The following is a 19,294-nucleotide window of genomic DNA, read 5'->3' as shown; positions in this document are numbered from 1 at the left end:
TTAATCTGAGATCCAAGGCATAATAGTTTAACAACCATATCATGCCGGATCGTGCCTGACATCCAAGATTTCATGATCTCGCGGTATCTACACAATACAAACAGTTTTATATCGGACTGACAGTCCTTATACTCTATAGTACATACGAAGACATATCCATGAGACGGAGTATATATTCGTACATCACACACTACCCTCTAGATCAGTGGATCTCAGAAAAAAAAAAAAAAAAATCTTAAAGACCGTCGGTGCATACTGGGTATATTAAAATGACGACCAACAATGGAGTGGAATGCTCCGGTGGGGAGGTTTTAAAGCATAACGTCGCACTAAGACTTTGGTAGTTTCGCTTAACCAACTGGGGACAGGATAGGCAGTGACTCGGGATGCCAATCCTGATGGGAAGGACAACAACAAAGCCTACCAAGGAGATGAACACCTTCCGACGTTTACTTTTAGGAGTTGTTTCTCGTACATTGAAGTCCTCAAGTTTCCCCTCGGAATCAGCTGAATTGACTGGGTTGTAACCAAGCTCCTCCCCGGCCCTTGGGTGCTTACCGAAAGGAAAAAGTCAGGTACCGTGGTACATTTATGACAGCCACTGACAGGCCCAGGCGCAGGGGCCATGCCGTGCAGAACCCATGGATGTAACGGTCAAACCTCCATTTTTAGGTAACTTTCCCAGAGCGTGGGGCTTTGTTTTTCCTACTAAAATTCTTGGGTTCCAAACTTCATCTTCAGTCCTTCAGATTTCAGTGTTCCGTTTGTCGATCACTTCGAGGATTTCCTCCGAGAATATGCCAGTCGGTGCAGGTCTGGCCGTTCCTAGTCGCATATGTGGATATGGAGCTCATTTCCAATTATTCTTATTCGGAACAATCTCCCAGAACGCAGTACCTGAATTGTTCCCGAACCAAATTTCTCTCCATTTCATTAGACAGTATCCACCCAATTTATTATGCCTTGCAGATTGGATCCTCACAGTTAACTACTGGACATGGGCAAGGGAGAAAACATCGATACTCCAAAGATGCAATCTCTGATTCTCTGTGTCATACAAGTACCGAACTCAGGGCCATGAGACTTCTTACCCGAGTCGCAAACCGGGGCCGCTCGAAAGAATGTGTCCCCTCTCCGATTGTGCCGATATAATGGTTCTGCCCTATCATTGGTATCTCGATCCCAGCGCAATGACTCAAGTCTCCAGAAGGCTACGTACCCCAATGCCAATGTCCGCTTTTTCTTTTTTACCCACATGCGTGCTTACCGACAACTACGAATAAACGACAACCTAGACACCCACTGTCAGGCACTCTTCAGCTGATTCTATGGTATGTCTTAAAAAAGGTGCTGCTTCCTCAAGCAATACTAGCCGTCTTGCCTGTCGATAAAGCTGGAGTACACTTGTGAATCGACCATCTCCCGAAAATCAGTGGATCATTTGTTCCTGCATCTCATTAATTAAAGACTCGGCCAGATCTCAATCTAGCAGGGGAACCGAGACCAAGACATTCCAGCTGACTAAAGCAGACTTAATATCTCACTAGTTAACGAGCAAGCCACGACTTTAGCCTTGCATGGACGCCAATACTCAACAATCAATCGGCTTCTGTATACGAGTAAGGGAAATTGCAGGGAAACCATCCCCCGACATCTACCAAAGTTCCATGATACCAGTGCTATGATCTATCAAAGCAGGACTTGTGGCGAGCAACCTCTCTCTAATTGCGTAAATCTGAGGTTGACCTCCAATGCAGGTCATCGTAACTCATAGGACTGGAAGTAATCCGAAGCCCTACATAGATCAAGTCAAGATTGAGATAGATTACGATCTCGTGCTCGGCATTGTTGATTGGCGGTGTAATTACGTCTTCATCGTGGTCATGGGTTGTGGGTTCAGACACTTTCATTACTGTAAGTAACAGTACAAAGACAACAACCTTGTTCAGGCATCTGGCTTCTAGACTCCACTTACCCAAAGTGACTCTTAAAGCCTCTGGAATTCTCGAACTAAGCCCACTGTCCTTGGCACAGATACTTACCCTATTCTCGATGAATCCCCATACGGCTAAGCTACGGGTAGTTGGAACAAGAGGATCCCAAAATGGCCAGGTTAGACAGCAATTTTTTACCTTTTGTGTCACACTGCATGCAGGATGATAACTTTACTCGTCACAAACTATATACCGGGGAAGCTAAGAATGTATTGATCAATACCTTCTGCCGTTGTCACAATACCATCCAATGATGCAGGTGTCAGTATTTCACCTTGACACCTAACACCGAAAAGATCAGAACAATCGGGATCTATTTGAAAGGTTTCTGATGTTAGTTCTGCCAGCATGCAGTTGCCGTGGCGCTAAACCCTCATACATAGGCTTGAAAGTTTACTTGCCAGTGTTGTAGGGAACCATGTTGATACTGTGTTGGCAGTTGGTCTATATAAGTACCAAAGTACCTCCAATGAGCTGTTTGACTAGTTTGGAACGCTTCTCTTTGCCGAGCACAACCTTTTTTCAGTCTCCCGTTGCTGTCGTCTTTTATATTCGGTCCTGCTTTGTTCTACGCCCCCTCCTTCTTGAATAGTCTCTTGGCTCTTTTACCATTTCTGTTCATTGTTCGCTATCGTACATGTCGTACCCCGGTTCCAGTATGGCTCCAAGACTCCGAACGTCCTCAAAATGCTATTGATTCGAAATCTGCTTAGCTCCGATGGGAAACCTCGCTATCGCCCGTCCAATGCCGCGCTAAACCATGGACGGCCGGGATGCCTGCTATACAGATGCCAAGCTATAGCTGGCATTCAGCCCAACGGCTTAGTGAAACCGATAACAGCCGACTACTACACTGTTCCCCTCCAATTGATGTTTCAACGGACCCATCGCAGGTCTCACATAGGCAAAGGAACTGACAGATGGCAGTTGTTGATAAGAGTTGAAAACGGGGCCCATCACTAAATCCCACCATTGAATATCCAAACAGTTGGCAAGCCCGATATATCCGCACATGGCCAGGTTTTGAATGGACGGCTCGAATTCATCCTTTGTCTGAGACACACATACACGAACACCGTCTATCTTTCTTCCCCTCTACTAGGTACTCCGGGCGGGTACATCCCCCCCACTATCCAAGGACAATAGATGGTGCCAGAATAGGGAAAAAAAGCGACCAGCGATGGATACAATTTTATCATGCACCGTTTAATTGGTAAATCGCTTTCGGAGTCTATTCGGCTCCCGTTCCAGAACGCGATACCGACGGCTCACGTGGCGACTCAGAAATCCTTTCAGTGACCAGGAATCACGGGGTTTGTCGCTTTCGGGGGCATGGTGTGACTGTGATCCATGCTCCCTGGGGGTTTGGGGATAGTAGTTGTTTTGCTCTGCGGGTGCCAGTGATTCTGCGCCCATTATCCCATGAGAGATCCTCGAGGTCACTATCCTTTTTCCCGTAAATGATAGAGTTTATATTTGGCAAGCCACTAAGTGGGAGATGTTTTTTTTTCTCGAAGTAAAAGAGGGCTTAGTCTATACGCTGTGGATTTGGTTGCGGACCGGGGTTGTAGGAAGGATTGCACCTGGCAGTAATCGATAGATACGGGCGTGGATAAGGCGGGGTTGCTGATTGCACGGATTTCTTATGATGGATGGATCATAATATGAGATAACGGCCCGAGTTAATGCAAAGTAACTGGACAGACAGTCAAAATGGATGTATAAGGGGAAGTGTTGGCAGTCAGTCGTCTGTACCTAACGCCTTTTGCTAAGGGTAATTTTTCCTCCCCAACAACCCGACATTGTACCGAATTCTGTAAGACTGGAATGCGTACGGAGTACCAATAAAACAGAACATCCGACCATGGGCCCGCCAGCGGCACAGAAACCTCGGGACCGTCGGAGGGGCAGTGGAGTCAAAGTAGGGACCGTCCAATCACCCATCCAGCTATGGGCTCTGGCAAAGTTTCCTCTGGAAAGCACGTGTTTTCCCCACAGGAAAGACTCAATTAACTGAAGCCTAACTCTGGAGTAAAGACCGGGCTTTGACCATCTAGACAATAATAACTTCTAGAATTAAGACCATCCATCTCATGCGAAAAAAGTTACCGATTAACTTTGCCAACGGCTGTCGCTGTCAGAGCGGAAATTGCAGGGTCGTGATTGGCATGACTAAGATTATCCTTCGTCTTTATAAATCATATGCAACCTGGTCAATTATTGACGTCCCTAGAATGAAATCCCCGGGTCCCCTCGGATGACGAGAGAAGAATGAGCAGAAATTCTGTGTCCCCAGGAGTCTCTTGGCCCTATCGCCCAACCAGAGGCACATTGGGTTGCATAGCCGTGACATAATGGGAAATGGAGTTCCTCTTGGAACTTTTTCCGCTTTGTAGGGGTTCCATGAACGGACTAGTAGTCGTACTGGGCTCCATAGAGAGGGAGTTTCCTTTGTCTCACCGCATTCTCGACATCACACCGCCGAATATCGAGGCCGATTCGTTCGATTTTAGGTTAGAGTCGAGTCAACCGAACAACCGAATTCAAAATAATAAAAAGGGAGCATTAGACAAATCCTGCTGGGTTAATATTAAACTGACGTTATAAACATGTAACGACCATAATCCAATCCCGTCTACGGAGTACTAGTCTATGACTGCAGAATCAGTCGATCACAGGTACGTATCAGTAAAATATACTCTTGTAGATCGGAAAATCCAGTTGATACATCGCCACTTCATCACTCCTAAGTCACCGGGCTGCATGGATCTGAGTTCAATAAAAGGCCACTTAGCAACCCTATTGGCCCAACAAAACCACTACTTCATGCTTGTCCCGAAGAGAAGTACTACTTGTACTCTGTAGTTCAGAAAGAAAAACGAACCCCGCTTTCTCATTCTCTCTCCCTCCGGTCATTGCAGGGATCCGCGACAACGTCGACCAGAGAATGGCTGCCCTGACTGTCTGAACAGGGACACTGGTTGACTAAAACCCGAACACATGCCAATAATCGGTTTCCCCTCCAGATCACACACACACACCTCACTTAAAGATCCGGATCCCTCCCGTAGAAGCTAGTAGTAATTGCTGGACCTAGAATCGTCCTATGTTCTATTAAAACACAGTACAAAAGGCCATGGCGTTTCTATGGCTATTTGTGGCCTTTGGCTATCTACTTCTCTACGCATTTGCCTCTCTGCAGATATTCGATGCACAGGACCTGTACCTGAAGCGCATCGCAAACTGAACCCGACACGGTGGAGATGTCGATCAAGCAAACGGATGGAATGGACATGGAGGGGAAACGGGAGGCAAGAATGATGAGTCCTCGATCGAACTACTATGTCTACTTTGGGGGCCCCGCCCCTTAAATTGTCCCTCGTTTGACACCATATCTGAAATAATGCAAGTTTTAGATATCGGCACGGGGTTGTCGGTATCAGTCATTCGCTCTGCTCTCTTGCAGTCAAGATTCGAGCCCAGCCGAAGTCCGATTATATTTATTCGGGATGGACCCCTGGCTATCACAACATTGATCGGATACAAGACGGTTCGTATCAAACGGATGGGTTGAGATATGTGCGACTATCGGTCTATAAGGTGTTGGTGATGATGAGACCGTTGTCACAAGACATGGTCGTCTTGTGATGTATGGGTGGATTTAGGGGGGGGGGGGCTCGAATATGAGATATGATATATCCGGATGGGACACGATATGTAACGCTGAGATGTGTGATGATTTGGGATTTCGTTTTACGCTTCTGAAGGCAACCCCTAATGATTCGGCGGGGTTGGGTATACGGCGCTATGGGAACTGGAAAAGGTTGGAATGGGTTGGTGTGGATCATCTTTTGAAATGGAATCCATTATCTCTCAAGTTCATTATTGTCTATTCAAGTCATGATGTTACTCTTTTTTTTGTAGGTCGTATCAAAGCCATGCCTCCACATGGTAAATAGTCTCTTCCACCAGCGCCTAGAAGACTCGACTCGTCGTCCGTACGGAGTACATCCATTTTCCGACTTATTCATTCCAATACTCGGAGAACATCCGTGAAATAAGACTGATCACATGTGCCCAGTCGCGTGACGAAGGAGATGTGGGAGCCTGTTTTCCGCGCCTTGCCGGTAAGCCAAATACTATTGAACAGCCACACATGTAGTCGATGTGCTGCACACCGAGTCAGTCGGAACCAGTCCACTGGGTGATAGCTCAGAGTTGGTCCTTTCCAGCTGGACTTCCTCGGCTCCGATGAAATACACTGTGCCTTGCCGTGAAACAGGGTACATCATTAAGCTCAAACGGCGAACCTGCACACCAACTTGGCGACATTTATACTTCATAGTTCCCAAAGCTTTTAGAACCAGATCTTAATCAACTCTTCACTAACAGCACTTGGTGTTAGGACGCCACTGTCTGTGATCAAGGCGGATATGAGATGGGGCGGTGTGAAGTCCACCACATCCGAACTATGAGCTACCGACTGTGGCTTGTGTCCATCAGTGATATCTTCTTCGGTGTTGAAGTCAATCACTCGTTGTTCAATGGGTAAATCATATTGCCCAAGTGGATACAGTCGGACAAATTTGTGGCTTTCCGCCACAGCGTAGAAAGGCTTTGCCATAGCCTTGGCGAGAAGGCCAATCTGGTAGGTTCCCATACGAGACACAATGCCTCCATTTTCCACCACACCTTCCGCACCCACGATGACAATATCCGCCTTGCCGAGTGAGTATGCCACAGCTGATTCTGGAATCGTAGCGACAGGGACACCCTTTGCGCGCAGCGCGCGCACTGTTTCCATACCCTCAGGCTCCGCGGAAGAGTCCTTAGCGGGAGAAAGGACATAAATGACACGGAAACGTACCGCAGAAGGCCCACCCTTCTCATCAGCGGCCTTCTGCAATAATGAAGCGACGACTCGGGATCCACCGTTCGTCAATACTGTACTGCCATCCCGAACAAATCCCCTTCCAAACGCAGCAATCTTGTCTCGGCTTTCCTTTGCACGTCTGATGAACAACCGACCGTTCGAGAGAAGATGGGCTCTGATAGCGTTGAAATCTCCAGCGGGCCCTAGCTGACCTGGTCGCTGTAGCGTAGTAATCAGATACCGTTGGAAGAGATCGGTTCCAGCCGAGAGACCAATGGGGTTAGGGATTGATTTTTTCAGGTGAGCAGTAGACTTTTCGAGTAAATCGAGGGTTTCTGATATCGTCGACGAAGGAGAGTGTGTGAGAAGTAATACCAAAGCTTCGATGGCAGCAATTGGCATTGTCAAGTCCGGATCTGAGTGAAGCAGCTCATTGTAAGTTGCGACAATACTGGTGATAGATTAGTCTATTGCAAGACTCGAGATTTAGCAGTGTATGAAACTCACTCGAAGGGCTTTCCAGCTTCTGATGGTGCCGGAGTAGTGGACGCCATAATGACTGCTTGGAGAACACTTGGTGATTTGATTGTCTTCAAAAGCAATAGAACTCAATATGGCGAAGAGTCATCGAAACCTTGAAAGAGACGTGGGTAGTGTTTGTGCTGTTTGTATCGGTGCCCCTCTCAAGTCGCGCTAGTCCTGTTCGGTTGCCCTGCGAGGCCCTTGGCGGTAAACAATCATCATAACATATACACAGCAGACTGTCAACTCACTACCACGATTATTTTCCGTCTCGTATCGTTTCTGTCGTACTTCAGTACAGAGTGAAGTCTGTCTGATAAGATGGCATATAATCATCGAATGAGTCAGCAATTTCGTGGCTCCCAGCAGCAACACGGCAGAGGTCGCAAGAAGGAAGACGAGAACGATGCATTAATGCGCCTGGTCAGTATATTGCTTAGCTTAAGCAGCCATCTGCCCATTAATGTAATGATCCTCTAACAATGACAATAGCCCGATAAGGAGATTGCAGGATGTATTAATGATATCGGTATACCTTTCACTTCTGCAGACCTTATCAAGCCGAACCCCCAACAAATCCAGATGGTATTCGAATGGTTCGCTGAACTCCTCATGAACATCACCCATGAAGCAGTGGAGCCTGCGATGCGCGCAGCGGCAGATGATGTTGGCGGCGACTTTCCCGATATTGTTCCTGCCGATACACGGAACCTCATGGGGTTCTTCGTCAGCCTAAGAAAGCTTATGATGGAGGTGGGTGAACCCTTTGCCAGGATTGTCATTGTGTACATATCCAGTGAGCGCAGCTAACTCGTCTCACAATATAGTGCGGAGTCAATGATTTTACGTTTACGGACCTAACAAAGCCTACGCACGATCGCTTGGTCAAAATATTCTCTTATCTTATCAACTTTGTTCGATTTCGCGAGTCTCAAACGCCCGTCATTGATGAGCATTTCAACAAGTCGGAGAAGACCAAGGCCCGGATTGATACCTTATATGCAGAGAACCAGGAGATGGAGCAACGCCTGGAAGAGATGCGCCGGAATCTGCGGGCCAACGAAGCACAAGTAAAAGAGAAAGTTAGGAGAAACGATGAATTAAAAGCGCGACTACTCGAGTTGAGACGAAACCAGGAGCGGGTTGCCGAGACATTGGAACGAGTCAAGGCAGATAAAGCCAGACGGCAAACGCAGCTAGAGGAGAAGACGGAGAAAGTCGTGCGTACCCGACAAGAGGTTGAGAAGCTCCGCCCATATGCTATGGAAAGTCCGGTCAGTCTTCAGGCCACTCTGACCGAGCTGTCGGAGAATTTACTACGTGAGAAAGCTCAAATCGATGCGATGGAGAAAAGGGCGAGAGCACTTCAAACTTCATCAGATACGTTCACGGTCGTCAGCAATGATGTCCAGGCTTGCGTTAGGCTTCTTGAAGACATTTCTGCGGAGTTGCAAAAGGAGGAGGATGAAGAATCACGAGCATCTCGGAACAAGGAAGCGATCTCAGAAAGAGGCAACAGCGTCAGAGAAGTGGAACAAACTGAAAAGTTGCTGCAGCGACAGTTGGCAAGATGGAATGAAAGGATTGAAACTCTGCGAAAGAATGCGCAAGAGAAGGCAGAGGCAGCGCAGGCCCGCATGGAGGAACTCCGGGATGTCCAGAAACAGCTTCGTGAAGAGCGCGCGGAAAAGCAGCGTGATATGGAGAGAAGGAGGATTAGAATTGAACAAACGGAGAAAAAGGTATGATATCAGCCCCTTCGTGGTTGTTCCGATGGCTAACTCGCATCAGATGGTGGACCTCAAGGAAAACATCGAAAACGAAATTCAAAGTGCCCATGATGAATATTTGAGGCTGGAATCACATATCAAGCTCTACATTACCGAAATGGAAAAATGCATATGAGTCATGGAGTCATGTTGTTTGTTTTTTAGGAGTTATATGGTCGGCTCTAGGATACCCGGTTGGTTGCGGTTTTACACTGGCAGAACGGTAGTACATAATTCCACAACAGAACACTACTTCAATCCATTGATTGACCCAGTGACGCTAGTAACTTCATATAAGCGTGGTATCTGGGGCAGGTTGGCTTGATTCGATAAATTCGAACCATCGTTGGGCGACCCTGTTGACAGGCACACTCCGTCCGAGCCAAGCACGTCCCCCCCGTCGCACTGAACTGTTAAGCAACGGGACATTAGTGTACCATAATATCTCGCCCCGTTCATCCTCATGGTTTGAAGCATTTTGGCATTCGCAAAGCACAAGATCCATTCCCTCTCTTGAGGCAGCCTCAACGGTGGTCGCAAAAGTCCTGGATAACCCCTGCGCAGAGAACTCTGAAGTTTGCAGGTGCAAAGCTACTAAGTCAAGAATGGCCATTAAAGGCTTCTGTGTCTTTTGTTTTTCGGCGACAGGCCCTTGCATGAGATCACCAGATGAAGGTAGCACAGCGAGATAAGCTCGAAGATTCTCTAATGTCGGGCAGTAGACGAGCTTGATTCTGCTTGAATCTGAGAGTAGTCCAATAGTTTTTGTAAGGATTGGGTGGCTCTCTGCAGTTTCGCTTGAATGAGCGCGCGTGATGGCGAGCAACTGCTTGAGAAAAACATCTCGAGTTGAACAGACGACTAAAACTGTTCTGTTGGCGTCATGATCGAGAATGTATTGTACCAAGTCTGTCACCCAGTTGCCAATATATACTTGGCGGACTGGTGTGCTAGTGGTCATGCTTGTCCGTATGAAAGGCAAATAAACGAAGCTGATGGAATGAAAGATGTCGTCATATTTAAATGACACAAACGATTTCATTCAGACACCTCAAGCAAGGACATTGTTTAACACTAATATTTAATGATGCGTCGCGCGATGCCGGCAAGTTGAATTGGAGAGTTGCGGGGAGACGGGCAGCAGTTCATCTAATTAGTTCCATTTATTAGGTGTTATCGTCACCTGCCCACTCTCCGCCGCAAACTCTCAACTCTTTCTACCCACATCACTTCCCCAGGGACATTACACCCCCTCAAAACCGGAGATTCAGTGTCTGCCCCAAAGAGGGCTTTGGGGTCAAGATGGAGACTATCTCCCGGATATCGTCGATGCTGGAAACAGGTAATAGAACTGCTGTCGTCCTCTCATGGTAGATCCCGCCGAATTGAGTAGCTGACTGTTTGTAGCTCGAGAGCTCACTCTTGAAGCAGCTCAGTCCGCAGCAATGACCAGAGGCTCCAGTACAGGCCTTACATCCCACAACGTGACCACCGCACATATCAAAAAGCTACTCGACAGTCGTCATGATCGGGAAGTCCTGGATGGCATGCGCAGGGTGATCACGGTACGGAAGAGCTCCGAATTGACTGAATTAATACTTTTAGCTGACATTACCTTACTTCTGTTAATTAGTTGATGTATCGCTCTGAGCCCTCCCTTCCTTTCTTCTCGGCAGTTGTCAAGAATGTCGCAAACGCGAATATCGAGGTCAAGAAGCTTGTTTACATCTACCTGGTTCACCACGCCGAGGCCGAGCCCGACCTTGCGCTCTTGTCCATCAACACGATTCAGAAATCGCTTACGGATCAAAGCCCCCAGGTGCGGGCCATGGCACTCCGCACAATGTCCGGCATCAGAGTGCCAGTGATCAGCCAGATCGTTTCCCTTGCAATTAAGCGTGGTTGCGGCGATATGAGCCCCCATGTCCGCAAAGCAGCTGCATTGGCCATTCCCAAGTGCTATCGCCTGGACCCGAACACCCTGCCGCAGTTAATAGGCTACCTCTCTACGCTGCTAGGTGATACCCAGTATTTCGTCGCTGGGCCGGCTGTCTCCGCTTTCTTAGAAGTTTGTCCCGATAGAATCGATCTTATCCACAAGCACTACCGCGGTTTGGTCAAGAAGCTTGTCGATATGGATGAATGGGGCCAGATCGCAACATTACGCCTTTTAACTATCTATGCCCGAAAATGTTTCCCCCCTAGAACCGAGAAAGTTAAACAAGCGGTATCGAAGGGCTTCTACGATGATGAAGAGGGAGATGACGAGGGTGGCAGGGAATACGAAGTCCCCATAGTAGATCCTGATCTTGAGCTTTTGCTGCGCTCCTGCAGGCTACTTTTACAGAATCGCAATTCCGCAGTCATTGTGAATATCGTTCGCTGTTTCCTGTATCTCGCTCCACCAGAATACCTTGCTGCAGTTGTTGGCCCTTTGGTCGCTCTACTCCGAAGCCCTCAGGACGTGCAGCATATTGTGTTATACAACATTGTCGCTGTTTGCTTGCGTCATCCCGCGCCTTTCAGAAAATATGTCTCTCACTTCCTCGTCCGTGCTTCAGATCCGCCTCATATCTGGCGTCTAAAGCTCGAGATTCTAACGATTCTTTTCCCTCATTGTGGTCTACACTTGAAGGGAGTGATTCTTAGCGAGCTCGAACATTTCTCCCAGGGAACGGATCCCAAGCTGGTGCGTGAGAGCGTTCGCGCAATCGGACGCTGTGCGCAAAGTGACCCTAGCACGGCTGGTCATTGTCTTCGCCTACTGCTCAACCAAATTATTAGCCTGGATGACAATCTAGTATCGGAATCCTTGACTGTGATTAGACATCTAATACAGCAAGATCCAGCTTCGCATGAACAAACGGTCATTGAGTTGGTGAAACACCTCGGATTGACGAATAACCCGGATGCTAGAGCGACTATTGTATGGCTAGTCGGAGAATATGCGGGTATAGACCCGGAGAGGAATTTTGCGCCAGATGTTCTGCGAATCCTGGTACAGGACTTCGCCAATGAGGCAGAAGCCGTGAAACAACAGATTGTTCTCTTAGGGGCTAAGGTGTATCTACACCACCTTCTAAGGAACCCTCCCAAGGAGGAACCTCAGGCAAGCCCCAAGGTCGAGCAGCAGTATAAGAATGAGTGGACCGACGATCAGGATGAGGAGAAAAACGAAGAAAACAACCACGATGAACAGAAATCTGAACCAGAGGAGGATCGAATTACTCTCCTTTGGAGATACCTCCTCCTCCTTGCTAGATATGACAGTTCATATGATCTACGTGACCGTGCTCGACTATACAAAAATCTTCTTTCTTCGCCTTCCTCGACGCAGCTTGCGAACTTGCTGCTTCTCGCACCGAAACCAGTGCCCCATGCCCCTAGCCCATCCGAGACAAGAAAGGATCTTTTGATCGGCTCGTCTACCTTGATTGTTGGCCCGGACGCGGGTCCTCATGGTCTCACAGGTTATGAAAACCTCCCTGACTGGGTTGAGTTAGGAAAAGAACCTGATCCCAGCCTTCGGGAGCCAGATGTCAAATCTGAGCTTACAGAGAAAGCACCTGCGACTGCAGGTGAACGCCTTGATAGAGCCCTACGTGAGCATCAGAACGCTGTCTCAGCTGCAAGTAGACAGCCGAACGGGCGCATGCCAGCAGCGTCATCGGCGACGAAGACTAAGACTCTCGATCAATGGTTAGAGGACGATGAATCTGAAGAAGAAACAGAGTCAGGGGAAGAGGTTACAGACTCTGAGGAGGAGACTGAAGAGGAGACTGAAGAGGAGACGGACGAGGAGGAAGAAGATGAGGAGGAGGAAGAGACCGAAGAAGAGACAGATTCGGATGACGGTGAAGAAGCAAGGCAACTCCTAGCCCAAAGTGATACGCATGTTCAAGGATCCTCGAAAGATGCACTTTGATGATTTGGGGACATTTGAAACTATATGAACCTTGGGATAGAAACATATATAGAGAACAACTTATAAACTCAATGACATAGACTTTTCGCTCAAGCTTGCTAAACATTTGAAAAACACATCAATAGTTAGAAGAGAATGACACCTACGCGAATTCAATCAAGTACTTGTAAATAGTTGTAAGAGATAGAGCCAGGGCACCCTATTCCACAAGGCCAAAAGGTCAGAATAATTCGGGATCAACGATCCCGAAGCCCTGGGACCGACTTATATAGGACCCGCCGTTACAATAGTGCAATGAATCTACAGTCATGACACCAATTTAGAGCATTGTTTACCAGATGATTATGGCACCTACTGACCAGATTTCCTATCGCAGGCCTCTACCTTAAGAAAGATTATCACAGCAGCCAGCTTTGGTTTATATGGGGATCCCTAACGACATATGTATGTATCTTAGCCTTACTTTGGATGATGCCACTAGCTCAAAGATATAGATATATAGAATGAATATATAATTTCAAAGATAACAATCTATCATGATATCCTAAAGTACGCCTAGAATTAAATAGACTGATATCTTATATATAACAAACCGCTTCAGTGCTTACTGATTGTCGAATTATTATATTAAATCCATGTGCCTTTTATAGGAGTTTCCTACATAAAAGGTACATGACTGCTGGGCCAGCCTGTCAATTAAGCTTGCGGGGTTGTGTGCGCCCCGAATCGTTCACTAGTAGAGCACTATATAAGGAACCCCATACACTGCTACCCCACCTCCCTTGCACGGCATATATCCTTCCACGTCTACCACGTGTTGCCATTCCACAAGATGGCACGGTCAAGCTTGTCAGAAATTCTGACGGCAGCGTCATTGGACTTAGCTCCCTACGAGGATCTTTACAAGTATTTCCATGCGCATCCCGAACTTTCTCGGCAAGAGGAATCTACATCGAAAAAACTCGCGGCACATCTGGCCCAGCTGAAAGTATATGAGCTTCATACCAACATCGGAGGGTACGGCCTAGCGGGGGTATTTCGAAATGGCGAAGGCAAGACTGTGCTCCTGAGAGCGGACATGGACGCTCTTCCAGTCAAAGAGATGACCGGGCTCCCCTATGCAAGCTACTCCACCATGCGCGATACGGAAGGGAATGAGAAGCCAGTGATGCATGCTTGCGGCCATGACATGCATATTACATGTCTCCTGGCAGCAGCAGAGACGCTTGTGAAGATGCGGGATGCATGGAGCGGGACTTTAATTGTGCTGTTCCAACCAGATGAAGAGCGAGGCGGAGGCGCGCAGGCGATGGTTGACGATGGGCTTTATTCCAAGATTCCAGTCCCTGATTACGTCCTTGGTCAGCACGTCATGAGAATGCGGGCTGGAAGTGTTGGCTCTCGCCCTGGAGCCATCATGGCTGCTGCCGACAGCATGAAGATCACCGTCTTTGGGCGTGGTGGTCATGGATCTCAGCCTCACCAGACGGTAGATCCAGTGCTTCTTGCTGCACACATTGTTATTCGACTACAGAGTATCGTGAGCAGAGAGATCAACCCAAGCGACCTCGCTGTCTTGACCGTCGGAAGTCTCCAGGCCGGGCAGACAGAGAACATCATTACCGACAGAGCCGAGATCGGCGTTGACTTTCGATCTGTTAAATTGGAGATCCGGGAACAAATCATTTCTGCAATTAAGCGTATTGTTGAGGCCGAGTGCGCGGCGAGTGGCTCGCCCAAGCCCCCGGTGTTTACCCCGACAAGACGCTTCCCACCTACCGTTAACGACAAAGATGCTGCATCTCACGTTGCCGCGACATTCGCGACTCACTTTGAGGACTTCGACGACGATGTACCGCGAACCAATGTTAGCGAGGATTTCTCTACGTTGGCAACCTGCCGAGGGATCCCTAGCTGTTTTTGGCTTCTGGGAGGCATTGACCCTGAACTTTGGGATCAGGCACAGGCGGATTCTCGCACAGAAGAGATCCCGGGGAATCACTCGGCGCTTTTCGCACCTGTTATCCAGCCAACGATGAGAGTTGGAGTTGATGCGTTGTGCCTTGCTGCCTTGACTTTCTTGAAAAAGTGATTACTCGGGGCGTGAAAGGACAATTGCGAAATTCTGTATAAAGAATCTTCAAAATTGTAGAATGCTCGTGAAGTTTAGAAGGCTACTAAGTATATCTGATAAACAGGTTGTAGCCATATAGTATTGACACAAATTGTATATATACAATGCGGAATATGCTGCGCTTGCTGGGATACATATGCGGGATACGAGGGATATCTGAGTCAAGTACACAACAAGCGGCCAGCACTATATACCCATTTGAGGACAATGCCTCAAGCAAATAAGTACCAGACGGAACTTGCTCGTTATGCATGGTTAGCGCCACGAGCTGGAAGCGCAGGTCTCAGTCCAGGGTAACGCCCTTAGTGAAAATAATAGGGGTTGTATACTTCGCAAGGGAGCAAAAGGCGGCGAGGGTCTAGACCCATTCCCAGAAAGGGAAAGCCCTAACATACCTAGTAGCCTCCGCAGATATGAGGTTATTCGATACTATTAACTACTCCGCAAGTGCTCCGTATATCATGTTGAGGCGAGCGACCCCACGTGCTCACTTATCCATTTTAGGGCCCACTTCAGAAAACAGGCGGTGTGGTACGGCACAATTCGAATTAATTGGATCCGCCGCGTGCCAGTGGCACCGCTATTGTGATGACCGCGGGTTATCGATGTGTCCAGATCCTCTGCCGATGATGGATTGATTTCTAAGAAAAATCATTCGAGATTTTATGTCAAGACCCGAACCCTGCCTGAACATTCTTCTTGCCATCATTTAGCCCTTGAGCTACACGGGCTCCGTTGGCACCGTTCACATACGTCCGCTACATCTGTTGGTCATGATGCGAACCACTGCAACAACTTCTCACACAGACATACTATCCTTCCTCGAGACGACCTGCGCACTATTCATTTCCATATCCCGACGCGTTCAGTGACCTCTCGCGCTCAGAATACCTCGAAACTTGACCCATTCGTTTTATCACCGTTCTATTATACCAGCATAGAAGTGTTTCCAATCATCAATTAGATTAATCCTAACAAAATGCCTGGCCTACCGGGTAAGTTAAGAATCCCACAGTTCCCTTTGTTTGCGTGTCTTCTAAACTAACTTTATCGTGTCGCAGCGAGTATCGACCTAGACGAGTGCATAGAGAGGCTCTATCGAAAGGAGTTGCTGGCAGACTCTGTGATTGAGGCAATATGCGCCAAAGCTAAAGAGCTGTTGATGAAAGAGAGCAATGTGGTCCATATTGCGGCACCGGTAACGGTAGTGGGAGATATTCACGGGCAATTCTTTGATATGCTTGAAATATTCAAGATCGGAGGCTTCTGCCCGAACACAAATTATCTATTTCTAGGTCAGTTCAGGGACGACACAAATTCGGTATTGGGTATTGGATCGGACTCGTTCAGCTAATGCCTCATACCTTTTTGCACTACAGGCGATTACGTAGATCGTGGTTTATTCAGTGTGGAGACAATCTCCCTTCTTGTCTGCTTGAAGTTACGATACCCTCATCGCGTGCATCTTATTCGAGGAAACCACGAGTCGCGCGGTGTCACGCAGTCCTACGGATTCTACACCGAGTGCGTGCGGAAATACGGCAACCCCAACGTCTGGCACTACTTCACTGATATGTTCGACTTCCTCACCCTGAGCGTGGTTATTAACGATCAAATCTTCTGCGTGCACGGCGGCCTATCCCCCTCCATCCATTCTATAGACCAGATTAAAATCATTGACCGGTTTCGTGAGATCCCTCATGAAGGCCCCATGGCTGATCTGGTCTGGTCCGATCCGGATACCGAGCGCGATGAGTTTTCCCTTTCGCCAAGGGGAGCCGGGTATACATTCGGTGCGCAGGTGGTCCGGAAATTCCTCGAAGTCAATAGCATGTCTCATATTCTGCGGGCGCACCAGCTGTGTCAGGAGGGGTATCAGGTTCTCTACGATGACCGGCTGAGCACCGTATGGAGTGCACCGAACTACTGCTATCGGTGTGGTAATCTTGCGAGCGTCCTCGAAGTGAGCGATACCGGCGAGAGGTTTTTCAACATCTTCGACGCGGCTCCAGAGAACGATGCCCATCGCAACGAGCAGCAAGCGCAGCAGAATAAGGACGGACAGAACCCGGTGATTGACTACTTTTTGTGATACCCTTTTTTTTTATATTTGTTTCCTTCCATGTCCCATTTATTCAATGCAATCTTTTCTTGTTTGGAGTTTGGTAGATGATGGGCAAAGCATTTTATAGACAGCATTGCGTTCAGATAGCGGTGAAGACTACCAGCAAATGAACACACAGGACTATATATATCTATCTATGTGGTATTTGTATGTCTGGAACACTTCGAGAAACGGGATCCAATTATTAGGACCTATATACAACAACCCAAGAAGTGTCTCATGGGGGTGTAGCTCTGAGAGAAGGTCAAAAATTCCAAGAACGCAGTTCCGTACAACGCTTGCAAATTTCAAAGAATGCTGGTCATGACAGAGTCGTAGTTCATCCGGGAACCGTCAAATCTACCAATCCTTCGCGATATCAAACGACCACTCGAACTGCAGGTGGGTGTGGTCGTCGTCATCCACGAATTTCGAAACCGCGTTGTAATGGCCCCGAGCGATCATTCCGGAGGGGGCCTCTTCCGCGTGGACTGCAAAAGAAAATGAGGGAGTTAGCACCCAGATGACGGCCGCAGATGTACCAGAGGCAGAGCACACTTACACTTCTTCTCGTAGACGGGCTTGTCGGTGGTGTTGGGGGCATAGCTGCCCAGCATCTCTTCGTCCTTGCTAACTCGAATACCCTTCCTCTTAACGACCTGCAGGTACTTCAGACCGCTCAGGACCTCATGGTGCACCTGGAAGACGACCTTGATCCGGAAGTGGGCACCCTCCTTGATGGTGAATGGCTTGTCCTTGAGAGTATCAACTGCACCGGGCGCGGACACGTCAATGACCACATCGGACCGTCCCTCAACCTCCAGGGCGAGAGACTTGATAATGCACTTTCGGGGATCGTTGGGGTCTCCAATTGGTGCACCGGTTGCAAGACCTAGGGAGGCCTTCCAGCGGTTTAGGGATTCGTCATTCTTATCTGGCGAGGATCAAAGTTTAGCACAGGCGTACAACATGGTGGAAGGGGATTAAACGGCCAGACTAGCTCGGGTGGCAGCTGGAATGGAGGTTTGGAGACCCATAGGTCCCGTTCTTGCATAACGGCAAGGGGCGATGCCACGAGACAGGGTGGTGCATAATGAAATTCGAGATTCAAATATGGACGGAGCGATCCACATACCAAGCTCAGTGTACTCATTGATTGTCTTCTTCTCTCCGACCTTGAAACCCTCGGTCTTGGAGGCAACGAGATCATCCTGCTCGGACATTGTGTCGGTAGGGGCTTGGTGGGGTATTAGTATATATGGTAGTGTAGCGTGAGGGAGTTGGAATGACTGAGGACAGAGAGAGTAAGTAGATCCGGGGAGGAGAAAGGGGAGATATACGCAGCGTCAACGGGAATCCACAAACAAAATTAAGTCTATTTTGACCCTACAAGGATTTAGGTGGGAGTAGCAAAAAGAACAGCAACAATGAAGACTAAGAGGGGCGGTTTTGTTTTGTCGTAGTCAAGCATCGGTGGGGGATTCGTTGGCTCTCAGCCCACACAGTGGGGTGCAAAGAAAGGCGGTGGACAAGTTTCAGGGGAGGCCCAGAACGACGACCCTTTTTAAGACATTGATCCAGATTGATATCCTCGCTTCTCCTGGTCTCAGCAGGGAGATTTATGTTTTGTCTTGCGCTTTTGCAAGGTCAATCAATGGCTTTGTGGTGACAACAACAACTATCTCAAAGTGAATTCCATTCGGTGCTGTAAATACATCCTTGGGAGCTGTCTGAGTCTCGGTAAACTCCAGTGGTGATGTCAAGATATACTCCATAAAGCAACAGTGACCTCTCTCTGCTTGACCCCTTTCCACTCTTCGTATGTATGTAAACAAACACGGTATGGATATGTGGCTGAGCCTTGAATGAGAATGAAGTGAAAGACAACCAAAGAAAAGTATCAATGGAACTGCTGCATAACATGCACCAGAAGACGGTCCAAGAGATCAATCAACTGTGACGAAACAATTCCT

General features: G+C 48.1%; 7 protein-coding genes across 7 annotated transcripts; 4 read left to right on the top strand and 3 right to left on the bottom strand.

Moving 5' to 3' along the window:
• Positions 1 to 6,351: 6,351 nt before the first annotated feature.
• On the bottom strand, positions 6,352 to 7,421 carry BDV37DRAFT_287350 (translation initiation factor eIF2B subunit alpha; the record flags this gene model as incomplete). The annotated part of the gene is made up of 2 exons (XM_032088086.1): positions 6,352 to 7,318; positions 7,375 to 7,421. 2 exons carry the CDS (start codon positions 7,419 to 7,421, stop codon positions 6,352 to 6,354), a joined length of 1,014 nt encoding a protein of 337 aa, XP_031937043.1.
• Positions 7,422 to 7,710: 289 nt separating this feature from the next.
• Positions 7,711 to 9,371, top strand: nuf2 (kinetochore-associated Ndc80 complex subunit NUF2; the record flags this gene model as incomplete). Its single annotated transcript, XM_032090354.1, has 4 exons — positions 7,711 to 7,812; positions 7,882 to 8,142; positions 8,217 to 9,131; positions 9,181 to 9,371. 4 exons carry the CDS (start codon positions 7,711 to 7,713, stop codon positions 9,292 to 9,294), a joined length of 1,392 nt encoding a protein of 463 aa, XP_031937042.1. The 3' UTR covers positions 9,295 to 9,371.
• A 76-nt stretch (positions 9,372 to 9,447) lies between these two features.
• On the bottom strand, positions 9,448 to 10,119 carry BDV37DRAFT_287348 (uncharacterized protein; the record flags this gene model as incomplete). Its single annotated transcript, XM_032088085.1, has 1 exon — positions 9,448 to 10,119. One exon carries the CDS (start codon positions 10,117 to 10,119, stop codon positions 9,448 to 9,450), a length of 672 nt encoding a protein of 223 aa, XP_031937041.1.
• Positions 10,120 to 10,375: 256 nt separating this feature from the next.
• On the top strand, positions 10,376 to 13,083 carry BDV37DRAFT_297576 (AP-3 complex subunit beta; the record flags this gene model as incomplete). Its single annotated transcript, XM_032090353.1, has 3 exons — positions 10,376 to 10,500; positions 10,566 to 10,723; positions 10,792 to 13,083. The coding sequence occupies exons 1-3, from the start codon at positions 10,461 to 10,463 to the stop codon at positions 13,081 to 13,083; spliced, it is 2,490 nt and encodes an 829-aa protein (XP_031937040.1). The 5' UTR covers positions 10,376 to 10,460.
• Positions 13,084 to 13,918: 835 nt separating this feature from the next.
• Positions 13,919 to 15,199, top strand: BDV37DRAFT_259778 (uncharacterized protein). The gene has a single exon (XM_032083178.1). The coding sequence runs from the start codon at positions 14,162 to 14,164 to the stop codon at positions 15,173 to 15,175; it is 1,014 nt and encodes a 337-aa protein (XP_031937039.1). The 5' UTR covers positions 13,919 to 14,161; the 3' UTR covers positions 15,176 to 15,199.
• A 490-nt stretch (positions 15,200 to 15,689) lies between these two features.
• Positions 15,690 to 17,368, top strand: BDV37DRAFT_259777 (serine/threonine-protein phosphatase). Its single transcript, XM_032083177.1, has 3 exons — positions 15,690 to 16,212; positions 16,279 to 16,512; positions 16,597 to 17,368. The coding sequence occupies exons 1-3, from the start codon at positions 16,197 to 16,199 to the stop codon at positions 17,307 to 17,309; spliced, it is 963 nt and encodes a 320-aa protein (XP_031937038.1). The 5' UTR covers positions 15,690 to 16,196; the 3' UTR covers positions 17,310 to 17,368.
• Positions 17,369 to 19,237, bottom strand: BDV37DRAFT_259774 (rho GDP-dissociation inhibitor). Its single transcript, XM_032083176.1, has 4 exons — positions 18,662 to 19,237; positions 18,457 to 18,558; positions 17,884 to 18,255; positions 17,369 to 17,812 (listed from the first exon to the last, which is right to left on the bottom strand). The coding sequence occupies exons 2-4, from the start codon at positions 18,542 to 18,544 to the stop codon at positions 17,682 to 17,684; spliced, it is 591 nt and encodes a 196-aa protein (XP_031937037.1). The 5' UTR covers positions 18,545 to 18,558; positions 18,662 to 19,237; the 3' UTR covers positions 17,369 to 17,681.
• Between the last annotated feature and the right edge of the window lie 57 nt (positions 19,238 to 19,294).

Source organism: Aspergillus pseudonomiae (assembly GCF_009193645.1).
Source record: "Aspergillus pseudonomiae strain CBS 119388 unplaced genomic scaffold BDV37scaffold_91, whole genome shotgun sequence".
In the NCBI taxonomy this organism is placed as follows: domain Eukaryota; kingdom Fungi; phylum Ascomycota; class Eurotiomycetes; order Eurotiales; family Aspergillaceae; genus Aspergillus; species Aspergillus pseudonomiae.
The sequence above is the reverse complement of the archived record's forward strand: the minus strand, read 5'-3'. Positions and strand labels throughout refer to the sequence as shown.

Coding starts and splice junctions, on each gene's coding strand:
- BDV37DRAFT_259777 (XM_032083177.1), top strand. Junction 16,513..16,596: donor CACAAATTATCTATTTCTAG/GTCAGTTCAGGG, acceptor TTTGCACTACAG/GCGATTACGTAGATCGTGGT.
- BDV37DRAFT_259778 (XM_032083178.1), top strand. CDS start 14,162: ATGGACGCTCTTCCAGTCAAAGAGATGACCGGGCTCCCCTATGCAAGC.
- BDV37DRAFT_259774 (XM_032083176.1), bottom strand. CDS start 18,544: ATGTCCGAGCAGGATGATCTCGTTGCCTCCAAGACCGAGGGTTTCAAG. Junction 18,256..18,456: donor CAATGAGTACACTGAGCTTG/GTATGTGGATCG, acceptor GATCCTCGCCAG/ATAAGAATGACGAATCCCTA. Junction 17,813..17,883: donor GCCCGTCTACGAGAAGAAGT/GTAAGTGTGCTC, acceptor TTTCTTTTGCAG/TCCACGCGGAAGAGGCCCCC.